Source organism: Dendrobates tinctorius, unplaced genomic scaffold (genome assembly GCF_039654945.1).
Source record: "Dendrobates tinctorius isolate UK_male_01 unplaced genomic scaffold, ASM3965494v1 ptg000196l, whole genome shotgun sequence".
Lineage (NCBI taxonomy): Eukaryota > Metazoa > Chordata > Amphibia > Anura > Dendrobatidae > Dendrobates > Dendrobates tinctorius.
This window is the reverse complement of record NW_027361863.1, coordinates 8788914-8811517: the sequence shown is the minus strand read 5'-3', so window position 1 is coordinate 8811517 and position 22604 is coordinate 8788914. Positions and strand designations below refer to the sequence as shown.

The 22604-nt window shown below is 44.3% G+C and overlaps 1 protein-coding gene across 3 annotated transcripts; it reads left to right on the top strand.

The window, feature by feature from the left end:
- Nucleotides 1-1333: 1333 nt before the first annotated feature.
- ZDHHC16 (zDHHC palmitoyltransferase 16) lies at nucleotides 1334-21689 on the top strand. 3 transcript variants are annotated; one of them, XM_073552862.1, is made up of 12 exons: nucleotides 1334-1547; nucleotides 1918-1960; nucleotides 2283-2514; nucleotides 2628-2822; nucleotides 7761-7849; nucleotides 10528-10556; nucleotides 10943-11076; nucleotides 12476-12523; nucleotides 14912-14997; nucleotides 17001-17124; nucleotides 17330-17400; nucleotides 18509-21689. In XM_073552862.1, the coding sequence occupies exons 3-12, from the start codon at nucleotides 2299-2301 to the stop codon at nucleotides 18621-18623; spliced, it is 1107 nt and encodes a 368-aa protein (XP_073408963.1). In that variant the 5' UTR covers nucleotides 1334-1547; nucleotides 1918-1960; nucleotides 2283-2298; the 3' UTR covers nucleotides 18624-21689. The 3 variants fall into 3 exon arrangements, with proteins under 3 accessions (XP_073408963.1, XP_073408962.1, XP_073408964.1); XM_073552861.1 differs by lacking the exon at nucleotides 1918-1960 and having other exon boundaries at nucleotides 1338-1547; XM_073552863.1 differs by lacking the exons at nucleotides 1918-1960; nucleotides 12476-12523 and having other exon boundaries at nucleotides 1339-1547.
- Nucleotides 21690-22604: the final 915 nt, after the last annotated feature.

Below are 22604 nucleotides of genomic sequence, written 5' to 3'. Positions count from 1 at the left end.
AGTGACAGAAAGTAAATTACTTATTGTCAACATTCTGCAGCCCAGATATGTACTGAGATTATGTGAAAAGCCCGGATAACCCCTTTAAAGCCGTTCCAGTGCCTGCGTGCCCTCGTCGGCATGGTGGGTGGGCGCAGGAGCTGCGCTGACATTCTGGTCCATAGAATAATGCTGCCACGTCGGCTATGTTTGCTGGCTGTAATGGGTCCATGGCACATATAAAGCGAATAAACCTAAGAACCACAATCCGATCTATGACGCCTAACGTCTTATATCACATAGTCCTGTAAATGTTTACAACGACCGGCAGCCTGGACCACCGCATGTGCCCCCGGCAGATTCTACATGATCTCCTCCAACTGCGGAAGCTTATATCCGCGGAGAGCAAAAGGATCGACGGATGAATTCCAGTGGTCCGATGCTTTCCACTTGCGACATAATCGAGAGGACCCCTCATGCATTACAGGGCCGGCCAATCATGATCAACTCGATGACTTTTGACTCTTGCGTCCATGTAGAGACCAACCCTAGAACTCACGTGTAAGGCAGCGTCCACCCTTGTAGGATCCTCCATGAGTCACAGTAGCAGCATTGTGGACAGGCGAGACCCTAATGGGTGCAGGGGGGCGGTATCGGGGGTTTGCAGTAGCCCCCGGGGTCTTTGGCCCATAATACCAATACAATTAAGGGCCTGTGGTTGTTCCAGGGGCTGCTGTAAATGTTTTTTTTTTTTTTCACCTTTTGGATGCATTGTTTTTATTCTAACGGCATGTGTTTGGGGTAAAACAAATAATGTTTGTAATTTTTTTTTTATTAAAAATGTTGCATCACTTTACCTTTGCAGGCTGTTTCCCGACACACTCAACTTTGATGAGAGGAGCTCAGAAAATCACATATACAAGAGAGACTTTCCTGTCATAGCAAGCTCACTGACCAATTCTCAGTCAACTCTTAAGTCCAAAGCCAACAATAGATAGTGCAGCACGGAGGCTACAGAAGACGAACCATGCAACTTTTTTTTTTTTTAATGGAAAACATTGCAAAAATGAATTTTAGTCCCAAATGCATGAATTTAAGTGAAAAAGAAAAAATCCCCATAGGTAGACAACCCCTTTAAATAATATGTTATGGCTCTTTGAGTTGGTTATTTATATATCACCTATATTATATAGGTTTCTGGGTCAGGAAACTTAGAATACCCCAGTATGACGCCCATATAATGCTATAGCGAGTAATCAGCTTCTGCTCTCTGTTACAGCAGCATCCTTCTGAAAGGGACGCCATTCTGCCCATGCGCAGTTTAGAGCACTAGCGATCGTGAAGCGCATGCGTTGTTTATGGTGACGGAATACCGGCTTTCACTGAGCATGCGTAGTAATGTTACCCAGCTGCCGGGTGTTGTGCGCATGCTCTGTAGGCATGGCTCCGGCCGATGTGAGGTGAGCCCAGTGACATCCGGTTCTTGCAGGCCAGGTACTCGGGGAGTCAGAATGACGGGAGAGCGGTGGAGGCGCTGCGGAAAGAGGACACTATGAGCGGCCGGGCAGGTGAGGAGCGGGCACCGGGGAGAAACATGGAGGAGGCGGCTGTGCGTCCCCTGTAACATTCCCCCAGACAGTGTGTCACACCAGAGGCGCTCTCCTGTTAACTCCTGCACTCCCGGCGTGATTTCTGTTTGTTTCCTCTTTCTTTTTTTTTCTTTTTTTTCCTTCTTCTGACAGCCACAACAATTTTTTTTCTATATTTTTTCCACTTTGGGGGCTTTTTTTTTTTATTTAAGAAGACCATTTATATATTTGTTTTATCTCTCACTATATAAGGTGCTAAAAAATGGGGAAAAATATCTAAAAAAAAAAAAAAAAAAGTTTCCACCATTGTTTGCTTTTGCTTTTTGTTTTAAAGCCTCTCATTTTGCAGGTAAAGATGATCCCGTGATACAATTCTCCAAGTTGATGCCAAAGTTTGTATATATTATTATTTTAGCTGTTAAAAAAAAAAAGTTTAAGACTAAAAGTGTTTTTTTTTTTGTTTTTTTTTAATTTTCTGATCGATAGAGGTGTGTGATGAGCTGTGTGTGTATATATATATATATATATATATATATATATATATATATTTAAATATTTTTCTAGGTTTTGATTGCTTTTTGCAGCATTTTTGTAGGTGGGGGAGGGGGGGTGAAGGATATGTAAATCCCCCCCCCCTACATTCCCCAAAAATATATATTTAATTTTTTTTTCTTTTTATTAAATTATTGTTTGATGTTTATTTGATGTCCCCAGGTAATGAACAGTGGGAATGAGAAACATCCGGCGCCTTTTCTTGCGGTGCCTTCGCCTGGGACACAGAAGGAAACTCCCGTATGTGAACCTCCTCGCGGACTCTCTGCGTTACAGCCGCCTTTGCATCGTGTCCTTAGCCTATAACTCCTTCACGAACAGCGATGTCGTCATAGAGTCTCTCTTTGAGCCAATTTATTGGTTGGTGGATCATGTAACAAGATGGTTTGGCATCGTAAGTGATTCCTTCCCATATGCCTCCAAACACCATTTTGTTGTATTTATTTATTTTTCTTTATATTTTGTCATTATTATTATTATTTATTTATATATATATTTTTTTTTTAGGTGTTTGTGGCTCTGGTGATTTTACTAACCAGCTCAATTGTGCTGATCGTGTACATCTGCCTCCTTCCTCTTATACTCCAAACGTACTCCATCGCCTGGATCTGCTGGCACGTCGCCTACGGCCACTGGAATCTCATCCTGATAGTGTTTCACTATTACAAGGCGATCACCACCCCCCCTGGATATCCTCCGCAGGTAGCATTCCTTTTACAAGATACACATGCGCCACTGATGCTTCATTCATACTGGTCACCAGTTCCCTGTACTGGCAATCGATTGATATCTTAGTGGTGGGACCCTAATGATCTAGTACTTATCGCTTGTTCTCATCGGACTACTACTATAGTCAAGGGTTTATATCAATAGAATAGGGGATATATAAAAACGAGTGTGTGTGTATCGACAATGATGTCATATTGGTTACCATGGCGACGATGATGTCATAATAAATTTCCGTGTGTGTATCAAGTCCCGCCCTGCATTATGATGTCCTAATGGTTGCCATGGCGACGATGTCAGAATGGTTACCATGGTGAAAATGATGTCATAATGGGTTGCCATGTTGATGTCATAATAATTGCCATGGTGACTATAATGTCATAATAGGTTGCCGTAGTGACGATGTCTTAAAGGTTGCCATGTATGATGGGTATATGGCCACTGGACTATGGGATGGAGGATAATTATAATTTGTTGAACTATGGGATGAAGGTTATGTATGATGGGAGTATGGGCACGGGACTATAGGATGGAGGATATACAGTGCCTTGCGAAAGTATTCGGCCCCCTGGAACTTTTCAACCTTTTCCCACATACTTCAGAACATAAAGATACCAAATGTAAATTTTTGGTGAAGAATCAACAACAAGTGGGACACAATTGTGTAGTTGAACGAAATTTATTGGTTATTTTAAAGTTTTGTGGAGATTTTAAAAAATGAAAAGTGGGGCGTGCAATATTATTCGGCCCCTTTACTTTCAGTGCAGCAAACTCATTCCAGAAGTTCATTGCGGATCTCTGAATGATCCAGTGTTGTCCTAAATGACTAATGATGATAAATATAATCCACCTGTGTGTAATCAAGTCTCCGTATAAATGCACCTGCTCTGTGATAGTCTCAGGGTTCTGTTTGAAGCACAGAGAACATCATGAAGACAACAGGCAGGTCTGTGATACTGTTGTGGAGAAGTTTAAAGCCAGATTTGGATACAAAATGATTTCCAAAACTTTAGACATCCCAAGGAGCACTGTGCAAGCGATCGTATTGAAATGGAGGAGTATCATACCACTTCAAATCTACCAAGACCCGGCCGTCCCTCTAAACTTTCATCTCAAGCAAGGAGAAGACTGATCACAGATGCAGCCAAGAGGCCCATGATTTCTCTGGATGAACTGCAGAGATCTACAGCTGAGGTGGACAGTCTGTCCATAGGACAACAATCAGTCGTACACTGCGCAAATCTGGCCTTTATGGCAGAGTGGCAAGAAGAAAGCCATTTCTCAAAGATATCCATAAAAAGTGTTGTTTAAAGTTTGCAACAAGCCACCTGGGAGACACACCAAACATGTGGAAGAAGGTGCTCTGGTCAGATGAAACCAAAATCGAACTTTTTGGCAACAATGCCAAACAATATGTTTGGCGTAATGGCAACACAGCTCATCAACCTGAACACACCATCCCCACTGTAAAACATGGTGGTGGCGGCATCAAGTTTTGGGCCTGCTTTTCTTAAGCAGAGACAGGGAAGATGGTTAAAATTGATGGGAAGTTGGATGGAGCCAAATACAGGACCATTCTTGAAGAAAACCTGTTGGAGTCTGCAAAAGACCTGAGACTGGGACGGAGATTTGTCTTCCAACAAGACAATTAACCCAAACATAAAGCAAAATCTACAATGGAATGGTTCACAAATAAACGTATCCAGGTGTTAGAGGCCAAGTCAAAGTCCAGACCTGAATCCAATCGAGAATCTGTGGAAAGAGCTGAAAACTGCTGTTCACAAATGATCTCCATCAAACCTCACTGAGCTCGAGCTGTTTGCCAAGGAAGAATGGGCAAGAATTTCAGTCTTTCGATGTACAAAACTGATAGAGACATACCCCAAGTGACTTGCCGCTGTAATCGCAGCGCAACAAAGTATTAAGGTAAAGGGGCTGAATAATATTGCACGCCCCACTTTACAGTTTTTGAATTTCCACAAAAATTTAAAATAACCAATAAATTTCGTTCAACTTCACAATTGTGTCCCACTTGTTGTTGATTCTTCACCAAAAATTTACATTTGGTATCTTTGTTTGAAGCATGATATGTGGGAAAAGGTTGAAAAGTTTAATGGGGGCCGAATACTTTCGCGAGGCACTACACTTGTGGCCAAAGGTATTGACACCCCTGCAATTCTGTCAGATAATACTCAGTTTCTTCCTGAAAATGATTGCAAACACAAATTCTTTGGTATTATTATCTTCATTTAATTTGTCTTAAATTAAAAAACACAAAAGAGAATGAAGCAAAAAGCAAAACATTGATCATTTCACACACAACTCCAAAAATGGGCCAGACAAAAGTATTGGCACCCTCAGCCTAATACTTGGTTGCACAACCTTTAGCCAAAATAACTGCGACCAACCGCTTCTGGTAACCATCAGAGTTTCTTACAATGCTCTGCTGGAATTTTAGACCATTCTTCTTTGGCAAACTGCTCCAGGTCCCTGATATTAGAAGGGTGCCTTCTCCAAACTGCCATTTTTAGATCTCTCCACAGGTGTTCTATGGGATTCAGGTCTGGACTCATTGCTGGCCACCTTAGAAGTCTCTAGTGCTTTCTCTCAAACCATTTTCTAGTGCTTTTTGAAGTGTGTTTTGGGTCATTGTCCTGCTGGAAGACCCATGACCTCTGAGGGAGACCCAGCTTTCTCACACTGGGCCCTACATTATGCTGCAAAATTTGTTGGTAGTCTTTTGACTTCATAATGCCATGCACATGGTCAAGCAGTCCAGAGCCAGAGGCAGCAAAGCAACCCCAAAACATCAGGGAACCTCCGCCATGTTTGACTGTAGGGACCGTGTTCTTTTCTTTGCCTCTTTTTTTCTCCTGTAAACTTTGTGTTGATGCCTTTGCACAAAAAGCTCTACTTTTGTCTCATCTGACCAGAGAACATTCTTCCAAAACGTTTTAGGCTTTTTCAGGTAAGTTTTGGCAAACTCCAGCCTGGCTTTTTTATGTCTCAGGGTAAGAAGTGGGGTCTTCCTGGGTCTCCTACCATACAGTCCCTTTTCATTCAGACGCCGACGGATAGTACGGGTTGACACTGTTGTACCCTCGGACTGCAGGGCAGCTTGAACTTGTTTGGATGTTAGTCGAGGTTCTTTATCCAACATCCGCCCAATCTTGCGTTGAAATCTCTTGTCAATTTTTCTTTTCCGTCCACATCTAGGGAGGTTAGCCACAGTGCCATGGGCTTTAAACTTCTTGATGACACGGTGCACGGTAGACACAGGAACATTCAGGTCTTTGGAGATGGACTTGTAGCCTTGAGATTGCTCATGCTTCCTCACAATTTGGTTTCTCAAGTGCTCAGACAGTTCTTTGGTCTTCTTTCTTTTCTCCATGCTCATTGTACACACAAGGACACAGGACAGAGGTTGAGTCAACTTTAATCCATGTCAACTGGCTGCAAGTGTGATTTAGTTATTGCCAACACCTGTTGTTAGGTGCCACAGGTAAGTTACAGGTGCTGTTAATTACACAAATTAGAGAAGCATCACATGATTTTTCGAACAGTGCCAATACTTTTGTCCACCCTCTTTTTTATGTTTGGTTTGGAATTATATCCAATTTGGCTTTAGGACAATTCTTTTTGTGTTTTTTCATTTAAGACAAATTAAATGAAGATAATACCAAAGAATTTGTGTTTGCAATCATTTTCAGGAAGAAACTGAGTATTATCTGACAGAATTGCAGGGGTGTCAATACTTTTGGCCACAACTGTATATATAATGGGTACATGGGCACAGGACTATGGGATGTCAGATAATCATTATAATTTGTTATAACTATCCACATGCCTGGGCAACGCCGGGTTCTTTAGCTAGTAGGGGTTAAGTTGTTGATCCCTAGGGGTCTGACCATTGCGACCTCCGTGGATTGTCAGAGGGCAAGCATGTTCACCTCTACTCCTTTCAATCTCTGCCAGATAAGGCCAGGTTCAGATTGTGTTAGTGCAGTCCGTTCAACGTATGCGTTAAACGGACTGCGCTAGCGCAACTGCCTTTTTTGGATTGCGTTACGCGATCCCGCTAGCGCATATGCTTCATCTGTGCTAGCAGCGACGGACCCTTGGACACTGAAGACCGCGTCCGAGGGTCCGTCACAGAATGACGGCACATCGTTAATGCATGCCGATTATGATATGCGTTGGCTATGCGCTCGTCTATAGCAGTCTATGGGTGCGTTAACGCATCCGTTACATAGCGCTATGTAACGGATGTGTTAAGCGACACCCCCCCCCCCCTCCCCTAACACAATGTGAACCCAGCCTAATACTGCATTCTGCTATTTCCGCCAGAACTATCAGAAGCTCATGGAGCAGAGGTGCACATGCTCAATCTCTGCTCCATTCAGACAAGTCTCTGAGGATCGGTGGGGGGCCCAGAGGTGGGACCTCAGGAATTAGACGAGTATATAAAATTACAGGACCCTGTGAGCCATTGGAACCTTTTTCCTAGCTGCTGGTTTCCCCGGCTCCAATAGGCTGCATCACATCACATCGGGCTTACATGTTAGAGGAGGCATCGAGGATTCCAGCAGTAGGAGGTGGTTCTCCAGATCCCATCCGGTGACCACGGACTACTAACATGACATGATTGTCTAATAGGGATCAATAGGTTTTCCGTTCTCTTATCAATAGGGAATGACTTAGACACACAGGGTACAACTCCCTTTAACTGTTGTAAATTACAGGTTTGCCATCTTTTTTTGTGTTTATTTTATGCAACCTCTTCTTGCCATAAGTAATGTATGAAACAATAGCAGAATAATATATTGTATCCTGTACCTCCGTTTCATTTTCATAGAATCAATGTGTTTCCTTCATTTTGAGGGCTTTAAAATTCCTGCTGTTTGTGTTCATCAGGCTCAGAAGAATATCCCATCGGTGTCAGTTTGCCGGAAATGCATCGCTCCAAAACCTGCCCGGACTCATCACTGTAGCATTTGTAATAAGTATGTGATAAGGTTTTTTTTTTTTTTTTTTGTTTTTTTTTTTTAATCATTGACTTTTTTTGGGTGCAACAACTCTTTTCAAAGATAAAGGAGTCCTCCAATGTCATAAAATAGGAACCCCCTCCTATTGGCCACCAACTATAACAACTAAGTCTGAGTGGAATCGACTGGGACGTGCATTTCATGGTCATCATTTCTTTAATTATATGGGTGGCCATTTTTCTTTTTTAAATCTGCACTTCGAGTCGCAGTGCTCAGACTTGGCTGAGAGTAGTTTGCACTGAGAGATGGTCGGGTGGTTCTTAGTATTGAATACACTGATCCCAGGCACTCGCCTGCTTGTGTATTGATTAGGATAACCGTGACGGGTCCGTTATACAAGGCTATTCCAACCATAGGCTTTTATGGCATACACACTATGTAGGCTGCTTGATACATGTTTGTTGGGAGTGGTTCTTTTTTTTGGTCCTTATAGGATCCAAGAACCTTCTGGAAAGTTACTCCATAAGTGTCTATGGTTGTAGTTTCCCTTTGTGCAATCTTGTTGCAACAGAAGCTAATTCTGTCCTACCTTTATATCACTATTGAGGTTCCCATATGATTCCCCTACAATAGGTTTACAGCTGCACACATCTGTATTCATTTTACTTTGCACAATGGAGTTACTTCAAATATAGAAAGTTATGTCCTACGTATAGGACAGGGGATAACTAGCAGCTTGGCAGGGGGGTAATAGCTGGGATCCTTGGGAGTGGAGGGGACATCTGATAGCTGGGATCCTTGGGAGTGGAGGGGGCATATGATAGCTGGGATCCTTGGGAGTGGAGGGGGCATATGATAGCTGGGATCCTTGGGAGTGGAGGGGGCATATGATAGCTGGGATCCTTGGGAGTGGAGGGGACATCTGATAGCTGGGATCCTTGGGAGTGGAGGGGACATCTGATAGCTGGGATCCTTGGGAGTGGAGGGGACATCTGATAGCTGGGATTCTTGGGAGTGGAGGGGACTTCTGATAGCTGGGATCCTTGGGAGTGGAGGGGACTTCTGATAGCTGGGATCCTTGGGAGTGGAGGGGACTTCTGATAGCTGGGATCCTTGGGAGTGGAAGGGGCATATGATAGCTGGGATCCTTGGGAGTGGAGGGGGCATATGATAGCTGGGATCCTTGGGAGTGGAGGGGGCATATGATAGCTGGGATCCTTGGGAGTGGAGGGGACTTCTGATAGCTGGGATCCTTGGGAGTGGAAGGGGCATATGATAGCTGGGATCCTTGGGAGTGGAAGGGGCATATGATAGCTGGGATCCTTGGGAGTGGAGGGGACTTCTGATAGCTGGGATCCTTGGGAGTGGAGGAGACTTCTGATAGCTGGGATCCTTGGGAGTGGAGGAGACTTCTGATAGCTGGGATCCTTGGGAGTGGAGGGGACTTCTGATAGCTGGGATCCTTGGGAGTGGAAGGGGCATATGATAGCTGGGATCCTTGGGAGTGGAAGGGGCATATGATAGCTGGGATCCTTGGGAGTGGAGGGGACTACTGATAGCTGGGATTCTTGGGAGTGGAGGGGGCATCTGATAGCTGGGATTCTTGGGAGTGGAGGGGGCATCTGATAGCTGGGATCCTTGGGAGTGGAGGGGACTTCTGATAGCTGGGATCCTTGGGAGTGGAAGGGGACTTCTGATAGCTGGGATCCTTGGGAGTGGAAGGGGACTTCTGATAGCTGGGATCCTTGGGAGTGGAGGGGACTTCTGATAAGCTGGGATCCTTGGGAGTGGAGGGGACTTCTGATAGCTGGGATCCTTGGGAGTGGAGGGGACTTCTGATAGCTGGGATCCTTGGGAGTGGAGGGGACTTCTGATAGCTGGGATCCTTGGGAGTGGAAGGGGCATATGATAGCTGGGATCCTTGGGAGTGAAGGGGGCATATGATAGCTGGGATCCTTGGGAGTGGAGGGGGGCATCTGATGGCTGGGATCCTTGGGAGTGGAGGGGGGCATCTGATAGCTGGGATCCTTGGGAGTGGAGGGGGGCATCTGATAGCTGGGATCCTTGGGAGTGGAGGGGGCATCTGATAGCTGGGATCCTTGGGAGTGGAGGTAGCATTCAACAGTTGGGATCCTTGAGGGGGGGACGCATCCGACAGTTGGTATCATTGGGGGGGAGGGGGCATCCGACAGTCTGGATCCTCACCAATCTCGAGAATCGTTGTATTTGTCTTACCTCAGCAGTTCCATCCCGCATAGACAATGAGTGGAGTGGAGGTTGAGCATGCGCACGCCTCCAGCATTCAGTATGGGGATGCAGAGCTCTTGTCTCAGGAGCTATCAATCGATAAGTTATCCCCTATCCTATGGAATAATGGGAATAATTCTTTGACTGTGAATTCCCCATATGTGACACGTAAGCGGTCTCTCCTCTATATAATTACGCAGTCCGTCCTCTTCAGTCTCGTTCTAGACATTCCTACGCTATAAACATTTTACAGATCTGCGGGGAGTTTCGTCTTTATAAATAGTTATTATGGCGCCTTAGTAATAACACACAATGGGATCATTCACTAAAAACTCCTTTTACCTAACCGTGAACTAGAAAAACCTAATTTTTATGTTTGGTCGGTAAATGTGATCTTGAAACAGGTTGTCCGTGATGGTGAATCATTATTAATCACCTTCTCTTCACAGGTGCATTTTGAAGATGGATCACCATTGCCGTATCCTTTGTGAATAGATTTGTGTTGATTATTATTTGTGAGAGGTGAATCACAATGTGGTATAAAGACCCCCGTGGATCATTAGGCGGCCCTGCCCAGGTCTGTCTCTCCTCCGTACATGAAAATCTCCAGTTTTGGAGGGGAGCAGCGCTAGACTGAGCACGTCTGTCTTTTGGGTGGAGGTCTCTGCACCAGGACCCCCTCCGAGCGGTGGAGGTCTCTGCACCAGGACCCCCTCCGAGCAAATATCTAACTTTTCACCATAACATGTCAAAGTTTTGTGAAAGTCAAGTTACTCTTCAAACCTTTAAAAAAAAAAAAAAAATAACAAAGCTGTGTTTCCTTACACGTTGGATGTGTTATTCTTTAACGTGTTCCCATTGTAGCCTGGCTTAATAACTGTGTGGGGCACCATAACCATCGCTACTTCTTCTCCTTCTGCCTCTTTATGACCTTGGGTTGTATCTACTGTAGTATCAGCAGCCGCGTCATGTTCCGGGAAGCCTACGCAGCCATCGAGGTGAGAGCGGCTCGTTTTCCCATAATTGACTTAAATGTGAAGGTCTCTGTGCAGATAATAAATATTCTGGTCTATGATATAGTGTTTGTTGTCAAGGCTAAACTAAAGCAGCATGTGTACAGACACTGAAAAAGCAGGGACTGCTGGGTGATTTGGGCTGAAAAGCCAGTGTGATTAATAATGCAGATCTCGATGAGAGTGGGCTGTATTCTGGAGATCGGTTTCAGGTAGTTACTTGTCACCTCCCCCAAGTAGTTTGGAGGTGATTCGGTGCGTGTTGTTGCCATAGCTCTAGAAGAACATTTTGTAGATGCTTCATAAAGTGGCTGCACACAGTCCCCGAACTCATAATTGCAAAAAGATAATGGGGGGAAAAAAAGATACTGAGGTTGTGGCAATGATCTCCTGCAATATTTTCGTGTAAGAATCTGCTTAACTAATGTTAGGAAAAACTACACATATAAGGAGTGAGTCGTCGTCCTCCACACCCACGCCCAGTTTTGAGAGCCTGCAAGTCATCCCGCCCATGCCGAGTTTTAAGAGCCTATGGTCGTCCTCCATACCCTCACCCTGTGTTGAGACCTTGTGGGTAGTCCTCCATGTCTTTACCCAATTTTGAGAGCCTGCATGTTCTCCACTCCCCTACCCAGTTTTCTGGGCGATTATCCCCCTCCCAGCTTTGAGCGCTCACAGCTCGTCCTTCATGCCCCTCACCAGTTTTTTAAGCGCCCACGGGTTGTTGTCTTCCCTTATGCCCAGTTTTAAGCTCCCATGGGTTGCTCGCTACACCCCTGTCCAGTTTTGGGCATCCGCAGGTCATCTTCCACGCTCCTGCCCAGTTTTTGAGCGCATGCGGGTCAGCCTCTACGCCCCTGCCCAGTTTTTGAGCCCCACCTCCCCCTTCATACCCACCTCCGTCCCACTCCTCCCACTAAGAGAGACTGTGTGTGTGTGAGCACTCCTCCATCCACCCCAACCCCCACGCCCAGTAAGAGAAGGCTGTAAGTCCTCTACCCCCACCCATTCAGAATCAGAGAGCCTGTGAGTTCTCTTCCATCCTCATGCCCACTTGCAGAGCCTGTGAGTCCTCTACCCCCATCCACTAAGAGAGCCTGTGAGTCCTCCTCCACCCTTGTGCCCACTCGGAGAGCCTGTGAGTCCTGTTCTTTGCACCATTTCTGTGTGCATAAAGAGTGGACGGTCACTCTGGGCAGGATTAAGGTCTCATAAGCTTTCAAGAGTTTCTATTTAACCAATAGCCGCTTGTGTCCTAGTGGTACCCAATATGCCCTCCTCTTTCTCTCTCTGTCCTTCCTCGTATTTCCATTGTTCCGGAGTTCTGCAGAACGTTGCTCAGTTCCACTAGACGTTAATTGTGGTCCTGTTTCCCTCTTATTAGAAAATGAAGCACCAGGAGGCGGAGAGGCTCCAGCATGCAGGCAATGAGGTGGGCTAAGTGGCTACCTATGTGTGTGACTAACGCGGCCTCACGCCCTGCTGATCACGCACGACTCCAGTGTTCTCTGTCTCTATAACGTCCTGTCTCTATATTGTCCGTCTCTGCTCTTCTGGTGTAGAAAGCCATAATGTGACTAACCAGTGTTCGGTGTCATGACTAAAGCTGCTGGAGTCCGTACGATACGAGGACACGGGATAGAAAACCTTAAAGTAGATCTGTCACTAGATTAACAATACAGGCCGCATACAGTATTGCATAGACTGGATGAAGTAGTTGTACTTACTTTGAAATACCATGTCAGATCGCCTGTGTAATCCTGATATGATGAGCATTTTGTTAGTGGTCGAACGCATGAGTCCTCGGTCTCCACCCACCCAGCCTGACTGCTGCAGGTTGTACTGAGCAGTCTGAGATCTCAGCAGGGAGGAGGGACACTGAGGAGCTGACAATCAGACTAGGTGGATAGAGCTTAAAGAGCAAAGAAGAGTGACACAGGGAAGCGGTCAGTCAGATTAGATGGTCAAAGATTGTGTAAACTTATAAAAAGAATTATAGAGCCACACTTGCATGGATTTTCACAGTAAGTCCACCTGCCCCATCAAGCTTAAATAATGTAATATTCACAGGTCCCTCCTCTAATTAATGTTTGTTTTTTTTTGTTTTTTTTAGTATTGTTCCAATGCTTAAAATATAATTCTTCCTTTGCTTGTGGTGGCCACACTATATAAAGATTGGGCGGACATTAGCCAGTCCAGGAAGCTTTTTGTTGGGTTTGTTGGTATTATATGAGGCCTTTCAGCTCATACCACCAGCCCAGATGAAGGGCGACATAGGTGTGAAGCACACACAAATTGTATACCTACATTAGCAATAATAGATGAATCGGCCTGAAAACATCTGGAAAAATCCCCAAAAAACCCCATCCACAATGATTATCCTCAAAATAAAAGAAAAAGAAACTAACGGGTGAACGCATAAAAAATAGAAGGTAAAAAGAATAAGACGAAAACTGAGAAATATGTGAAAAGCGCCAAAACCTAGATGAAAACAGGCGCAAATCCACTAATGAATCACGCCCGTTGTCTTTGCAGCGATATTCATTATCCCTAGACAGCGGCATAGATTTCTTTTTCCTTGATTTCAAAGAGATTGTGGCAATAAACATTGCAATTCTGGGAAAATTACTGCAAAATTAAACAATTACAAAATTTTTTTAAATACCTTGAAATAAAAATTGCACCATGAACTCGGCTTTAGGCCAGTGTGAGTTAAAAGTTCACTAAACGCAGAAAATGCCCCCTCAAAAAACCCGAGAAATATATACCGTATTTTTCGCTTTATAAGACGCACCCCCAAATTTGGTGAAGAAATGAGAAAATTTTTTCTTTATGTTAAATGGAGGTCTGTCTTATAATGCCAGTGTCCGTCTTTCAAAGCATATACTGTATATAACCCCCATCCTGGAACATTGCCACCTTGTGCTGGCACATAGCCCCCCCCCCATCCGATCCTGGATATGGCCCCCCCCGGTCACTATATGCCCCCCTGCTGGCACTCACATGGCCCCCCTCTCTATATGCACTCCTGCTGGTATGCACACGACCCCCGCGTCCCTATATTCCCCCCTGCCGGCACACATTGTCCCCCCTCCCCCCCCATCCCTATATTCCCCCCCCGCTGGCAAGCACATGACAAAATAATAAACAGTTAACTCACCTTCCGATGATGGCTCCTGCTCCCAGCTCCCCCGTGGCTCTTCCTGTGCCTGTGCTGACATCCTCCTCCTGCAAGGGTGCGCGGCAGCAGCTGCTCATTCAGGCAGTTCATTGTAGCTACAGGACCTTCCGACCAATAGGACCAGCGGTCACGTGACTCGCAGTGCACACTGGGAGTCACATGACTGCAGGTCCTATTGGTCACATCATGGAAGGTCCTGTAGCTACGATGAACTGCCAGAATGAGTATTTGCTGCAGTTCCTCATTTTGGACCCTCCCCGATGCTATAACGGATACAAAAATAACATCTCTTGTCCTGGTGATGTCTGTGCGTTATGCAGAGAGACGACTGATTTGTTAGTGCTGTGTAATACTACTTTTCGCCAGTGGAGGCACTGCAGGAAAATTAAACACTGCAAGGTGTCATCACAGATTCATGATGATCAGCAGCAGAGGGACTTGTGCTACGCTTATAGTTAATGATCCCTTATGCCAAAAAAAAAAGAATGTCCCAAGCGGATAACACCGATTTTGAAAGGTTCTGTCTTTTTGATGGAACCCCTTTAAATTCTTGTGTTTATGTGAGGCATAGAGTTCCAACCTGTCTAAAATGCACTGAAACTATGTATATTTTGTGTCTTTTTGATGTTTTTCTTTCAGACGTACAGCCAGACGCCACCTCCAACCTTTTCTTTTCGGGAGAGAGTTTTTCACAAGTGCATCATATACCTCTGGGTGCTTTGCAGGTACGATGTTCGCAGCCGCCCTCCTGATTTCAGTACTTGGCCCTGTTGCCACTGGATGTAAAGTGCGGGTATCAACTGTGTTGGGGGGGGGGGGGGGGGAGACAGGCTGCCGGCTGTGTTGGGGGGGAGGGGGGGCGTTCCGCTTGATGTGTTGGGGGTGGGCTGCCTAGGTCTTAACTGCTGTAAGGCTATGTGCCCAAGTAGCGTTTTAAACCGGACACTCAAAACCGGACTCCTTCCAAGAAAACGCGCGTTTTTTTCCGCGCGATTTCCCTGCGATTATGATCTCGATTTTGCCGCGATTTTCACGTGCGATATTCAAGCACTTTCCAAGAGATTTGAAGCATCGCTTGGAAAGTGATTGACAGGTTGGTCACACTCATCAAACATAGTGTTTGACAAGTGTGACCAGCTTTTTACTATTGAGGCCGCCTATGTGGCATCAATAGTAAAAGATAGAATGTTAAAAATGGTAAAAAAATAAAAAAAATCGGGGTATATTTACCTTCCGACGTCCCGCGCAGCCTCAGCGACGCTCCCGTTCCCAGCGATGCCTTGCGAGACCTGTGATGACGTTGGTCTCGCGTTGCTATAGTGATCTCACGAGACCGCTAGAGTAACGCGAGACTACGTCATCACAGGACCTTGCCGCAAGGCATTACTGGGAACGCTGAGGCCGGGAAGGCTGCGCGTGACGCCAGAAGGTAAATATACCCCGATTTTTTTTTTTTATTATTTTTTTTAACAGGGGTATGATACCCAGGGCCTGAAGGACAGTCTCCTCTCCTCCACACCGTGGGTACCATCCGCACATGAGACACTTAACTTTGCGCATGGTGGGCATAGCCACATGCGGGAAGTCAGCGATTCTCATGCATTCCTATGGGTGCGGAATCACGGCAATTCTTGCGATTCCGCACAAAAGAATGAGCATGCTGCGATTTTTTTCCGCGATGCGATTCCGCCGCAGGGAAAAACGCAGCATTAGCACAGCATGTGCGGAATGCCATAGGAATGCATGGGGGGCGTTCTGTACGAGTTTTTTTTAAACGTTTTCGCGCCGAAAATCGCGACAGAAACGCTTAAAAATCGCATTGTGGTCACACAGCCTAAATGGACTTAGGGGTTCAACTGTTGCAATCCTAGGTGTCACTGTCAATTAGACCCTGGGGGACCTAAGAAAGTTAAATATAAATATATATAAAAAAGTTCAAATCTTCCTCCCTTTTTTTTTTATTTTTTGACAGAATGTAACCAAATTCTACCCCCCCCGCGCCCCCCCAAAAAAAAAATTCTTTTGCAGATTCAGTATCTCCACATGTCCCTGTCCAAACTAATAAGTATTGTAATGTTTATCCCATCCACTGACTGCCAAAATGAGAAGAAAAAAAAAAAGAATGGCAGAATTGCTCTTTTTTGGTAACTTTATCCTAAAAAAAGGGGAATAAAAAGTGATCAAAAAGTCACGTGGACTTCAGAATGGTGATGATACGAACAGCTTGTACAGCAATAAAGGAACTTTCTAAAACACAATGGATTGACTGAAAGATGTTAAAGTTACAGCTTTTGGAAGGCGAAGAGGAAAATTTGAAGGCAAAAGAAGAGCCGTGTGTCCTGCACTAACCTGGAGCCGTCCCTGTCTGTGCTGATATCAGCTCTTTGTGCAGTACTGCTGGGCTTTTGCTTATAGGAAGTAGCCAGTCTGATCAAGCAGAGCTGCAGTGTAAATCATAGGGGAGGTGGATTTCAGTTCAGCTAAACTGTTAGTGGATCCATCCACTCTCCTGATGTTCTAGTAAATGTATTTACTGACACTAGTTCACTTTGTTCTGTTCCTCTGTTATTCCTCCTGGAAATGCATATTTAATATTATAGTTAAATATAAACTATAGTTAATAGGGTTCGCTAATTAGGAGAACTGTCTCTTTGGACAAACTCATAGAAATGGGTAAACAGGCGGTCTCTAGGAGATTGGATTAATCTCTGCTATTGGCATTTTGCAGCTCTGTCGCTGTGGCTCTCGGTGCCCTCACGCTTTGGCACGCCATGCTCATCACCCGAGGAGAGACCAGCATAGAGAGACACATTAACAAGAAGGAGAGAAAGAGGCTGCTGGATAAAGGGAAGGTGCGTGACCTCTGCATTGACCTTACGATTAAATAAGCACTCTAGGTGCTGGGTGCCGGGGAGTGTATCAATTTTAATGGTCCATATAACTGTAGCGTCTGGTCGTTGTGATCTGGGCACCCTTCCCAATGTAATACAGGATGTTTTCAAAGAACAAAATATATACTTTTCTGCACTGGTTACTACTTTTTTTTTTTTTTTGCAGATATTTCACAATCCGTACAGCTACGGCCGCTTCAGCAACTGGAGACTTTTCTTTGGGGTTGAATCCCAGTTGTAAGTTCTCATCAGATGTAGAATTAAATGCTAAAGACGCCTACGGTGCCATTTTATTTTTTTCCTGAATGCATGCGATTAAGGTTAAATAATCGTTTGCAATTGGATTGCATTAAAACTTTTTGGACATTTTTTTTTTTTTTTTTTTATTATGCTTCAGTTTACTTTCCTGGCTGTAAAATGAGCTAACCGAGAATCTTGTCAGTGAGCTCATTCTAGGGTTTATAGCTTTTATCTCTTCTCCTGATATCCTGTATGCTGGTTTTTGGCCACATCAAAGATGAGCTGAGGTTACAAATCGGCTTGGAAAATAGATAAGAGTTATAAATTTTGCTACGCAGCAAGCTCACTGATGGATTCTCAGTTAACTCATTCTGCAGGAAGCAGTTATCAGAGTCAGGATTTTTTTTTCCTCAGGTATGGTTACAGCTCAGGTACCTAGAGATGGGAGAAGTAATTCAGAGAGACACAGAGTCTTTGTGTTTCCAAACAAATCTCTGTTTATTGAATCGAAAGGGTGATCTTTTATAGGACAAGATCAAAGGGAAACGAGGCGTTACACAATAATTTGGCAAAAATATGGGTTATACAATGGGTTGTCAAACACATCCTGGGATATAAGATAAATGACATGGGGGTTGTTCCTTATGTCAACGTGTCCTGGTTCAAGAATTGAAGTTCTCAGGAGAATTTGGGCTGAATCCACAGCATTGTGGTGTTTACACTATATCATTATAAAATTTGGAAACCAAAATATGTCCTTGGGAATTGAGGGGACTAACCACCAGGCCATAAAAATATCCACACGTAGACAGATGATAACCGAGGACATGGGTCATTCTTCCATAATACTATTTTTTGGTATTTTATTCAGCTTAGGAGATAGAAATTAACCATTTCTTTCACACAGAGCCCTAGCTTAGCTAACATTCCCAAAACTTATTACAATCCAAATGCAAAAATGATTTTATCCCAAAATACATGTATTTAAAGAATAATAAAAAAAAATGCAATCAAGAAAAGGAGCAAAAATACACTGGCCCCTTGGTGGTCTGACAGCAGGGGGCGCCATAACAAGTATGTAACAGCACTCTTTTTTTTGTCTCAGGCAATGGATCACTCGTGTTCTCCTCCCGTCTGCACACCCGGCTTATGGAGACGGTTTGACATGGAGCGCTCCACATTGGATCCCCATGAAACAAGCGTCTGTCCTTGCAATTTAGAGAGAAAACGTTTCCCACAGGGAATGGTGCGATGTATCACCGGACACTTTGTAATGTCCAAACGATTGTGTTTGTGTTCCACCAGCAAAAAAGAAAAGCAACGTGACCGACAGGAGAAAGCTTCATCTGTCCTGTCCGGCGTAGACTGGGTCCTCACCCGAAAGGGAAAAAATGTCTACCTTCCACAAACAGCACCCCTCATGGCTGTGCCTGGTATTACACTATTAAAATAGGGCTGTCTTGCAATGCCAGAGGCCGCCTGTGAATAGAAGTGGCACTGTCTGTGAAAGAAAGCATTTACAGCATTTCTAATCCTAACGCAACCTCTTTATATATCTGACATGATGCCATCTCGGACCATGTGATTTACTGACAGCTGTACTTGAGAGAGCTAAAAATGCCAGTAACCTTAAAGGGCTCGTCCAGTGCTGCTCGCTCACACGGCAGGGCATGAGTGGAATTCATGCTGACCTCTTTTTAAGGCACTAGACAATTCTTTGTTGAAACCATTCCTCGGCTGATCACACGGTGTCCTCATGCTTCACTTTATTCAGCAGCAGAATTTAGCAGCGAGTGTTCTGTTTCCCCTACAGCTCCCCCACAGGTGAAATTAAGTATTACACATTAAAATCAATGAGCTGGGCCAGGTCCTCCAGCATGAAGACTTTGAGCAGTGCACCGCCCCTATATTACTGAAGGATTTCCTAACTGGGTATTCTGACTTATTGACTCCTCCTTAAAGGGGTTATCTAGAATTGGGGAAAACCATCCCCACCTTCTTCCAAAAGCAGCACCGCCGCTGCCTACAAGCACACTCATTCTCCTAGCTGTACAATCCCCATCTCTAATGGTTAGTAATCACAGTGGAGCATTAGACACTACAACAAAATTACTGCCCTATTTTAAATTTTTGTAGATTATTTTTTTGTAACCCAGTAGTGGTTTTAAAATGGGCCAAATAAATATTCACCCCATGGACTAATGCTGTGCGTTATCACGAGGGGTAATATGGATTGTATTAATGATAATTTGCTCATTTTACTGCTGGACAAAGAACAAATATATTCCACCCTAAAGTGTAACTGTAATGTCGATCATTTGTGGTCCAAGGGTTGCAAGACCTGCCGATTGCTAAAAGAGAGGAGCAGAAAAGTGGTGTGGCCTAAATGTGCCATCCATTTTACATCAAAAGTTGGACAACCAAGAGCCGGCACTAAGTAATATATTGTGCTCATCTAGTTCAGCTTAGCACTTAAAGGGAATGTGTCATCAGAAAATGAGCTATGGTTTACATCAAGTGCATCGTATGTATATATTTTTTTTTTGTAATTTTTTTTGTCTTTAAATCAGATTGTAATACTGGAAAACAAAAAATAAATTGTGCAACTTTCACCTTGGCCACTGGAGCTATTCTACACTGCTACTTACTGATTCAGGAAATCCCATGTACATTAGCAGTAATAGACTGAATCAAAGCCTTTATGTACTGAAGCATCTAATGAGCGTGTGCAGAGGTAATTGGGAAAGTAGGAGGAGGTGAGCTGTGACATCACCTATTGTGAATGGTGGATCCTGTGTTATCTACGGTATAGAGAGGTGTTATCAGTCATTGTACAGGAGGAGGAGGTGAGCTGTGACATCACCTATTGTGAATGAGGGATCCTGGGTTATGTATATAGTGGTGTTATCAGTAGTGATGAGCGAGTATACTCATTGCCGTCCAGCAGCCATAAATCATGCAGCACAGGCGACAAACTAAATCTCCGAGCACGCCAAAATACTCAGAAATCACCGGAGTATGCTCGGGGGGGGGGGGGGGGGGGAGTCGAGCAACAAGTATACTCGCTCATCCCTAGTTATCAGTCATTGTACAGTTAGGAGGTGAGCTGTGACATCACCTATTGTGAATGGTGGATCCTGTGTTACCTACTGTATATAGAGGTGTTATCAGTCATTGTACAGTTAGGAGGTGAGCTGTGACATCACCTATTGTGAATGGTGGATCCTGTGTTACCTACTGTATATAGAGGTGTTATCAGTCATTGTACAGTTAGGAGGTGAGCTGTGACATCACCTATTGTGATTTGCAGATCCTGTGTTTTCAGCTGTTACAGGTCATTGTAATCATGTCTTTGATGATGATGATGAGGCTGAAGAATACTCCCTGAAATGGCAGGAATCTAAAATGGGCCTCAGTGGGCAATGTTCAGATTTTTTTTAAGTTGTGATATGAAAAAAAAAGTATTAACAAGAAAAAATTGTCAATGATTTTAACAAACCCCTGATTAAAACCAATAGCTCATTTTTGGATGGCATATTCCCTTTAACACTGTAATAAGTCTTCCCCATTGTATGTGGCTTTTTTTTTTTTTTTTAAATATTCTTGTACAAGCACATTGGATATACTGTCTTCTGTTCTGTATACAGTAAAGCTGGGCGTGTGCTGTATGGCTGCAGCAATGAGGGGGTTAATGGACAGAAAAGTGGTCATAGCCCAAAGGAAGAGCTGGAGTCCATCCCTCTCTCCCTGAGAGCCTACACCAGTGCTATACTGCCTTATGATATAGCGCCGCCATAATGAATTTCCCCACCTGCTATTGAAAATCAGAATATTCTGTCCCAGTCTGTACAGCAAAGCTGAGCGAAACAGATCCGGAGATGTCAGTCCGTTGTATGTTCGCTCTAGTAACCAGTGAGACAAACACTATTTGTTATTTTTGTAACCTGCGTTGTGACGTTAATATATGACTGTATATATAATCTATACATTCCTGAACATATGGCAGCCGCTGTGGATGGCCGGTGCCATCTTTAGTGCATTAAGGTTGACTGTCTTTCTTATTTTGACGACAGTGTAAATTCACCATCCCGAATTATCAGATTGCTCTCAGAACTTGCTTAGACTTGTAGTGCTCAGCGCCTCTCACTGAGTGACCGCCGGCAGTGTGCGGGAATCCTTCCATCTTACTTTGCCCTCATTAAAGCACCGATCACGAGCAGATTTTGGTAAATTCTTCCACCATTACTGTTTGGTATGGAGCTCTGGGTATGCCGGTTGTGGAATATTGATGTGATTTATTTATTAAAAAAAAATCTTCTATAAAACTCCTTACAGTGGTTTTCTGACTGATGTATAAGTCGGGTTAAGTATTTGGTTTGGACTTTCCCTTTACGGCCAGTGCTGTACGCAGTAAGCTGGTAAGTCCCATAGTAATGGTTCCTGTTAATCAGGCGCTGACGTAGTCCTCTTTGGTAAGCGTGAGATCAGCCTCCTGGACCATCAGATTGAGGGGGGAGGGGTACAATATTCTGTAGAGTCGCTAGATCTGTTTGGTTCTGTAGATCAAAAATACCAGATCCATTGAATACTCTACAGACCACTATGGAACATTTTGCTTTGGAGCTGGCACCATTGCATTTAGCTTCCTGCCTATTAAAAAAAAATAAATGTGATATTTAGATAGACGTGACCTCAATTTCTGCTAGCAATGTAGTAGAGGTCTCTTCTGTCCAGACAGGGGCATAGAATATAAGGTTGGGGGACTACTACACTGTGACTTTGGCAACCAAAGTTTGCTAGGTGTTGCCATGTAATACAAATGAACGTGGTTGCATTGCACCCATGAGAGGTACTGCGCCCGCCACAAGTCGGAATAAGTCCAAACATGGTGAATATTTTACCCTCTAAGTCGCAATGTAGCAGAGACACCTGGCAAACTCCGATCATGTAACAAGTGGGAGAAGAGAGGATTTTTGGTACTACCATACAATCCCTTTCTTGTAACCATCATTGGGAGGGGACACCAGAGACCATGAGTAGGCTGACACTAAAGGAATACATTCTTTAAAGAAAGAAGTCGTCTTTTTCCCCCAGCAAGCAACATCCATCTACTGGCACAAAGCTACTCAGTGAGAAAAGTCTTAGTTACTCACCGGTTAACGGTATTTTTCGGAGTCCATGACAGCACCACCTGAGAGAGG

Coding starts and splice junctions, on each gene's coding strand:
- ZDHHC16 (XM_073552862.1), top strand. CDS start 2,299: ATGAGAAACATCCGGCGCCTTTTCTTGCGGTGCCTTCGCCTGGGACAC. Junction 10,557..10,942: donor GAAGATGGATCACCATTGCC/GTATCCTTTGTG, acceptor TTCCCATTGTAG/CCTGGCTTAATAACTGTGTG. Junction 14,998..17,000: donor TACCTCTGGGTGCTTTGCAG/GTACGATGTTCG, acceptor GGCATTTTGCAG/CTCTGTCGCTGTGGCTCTCG.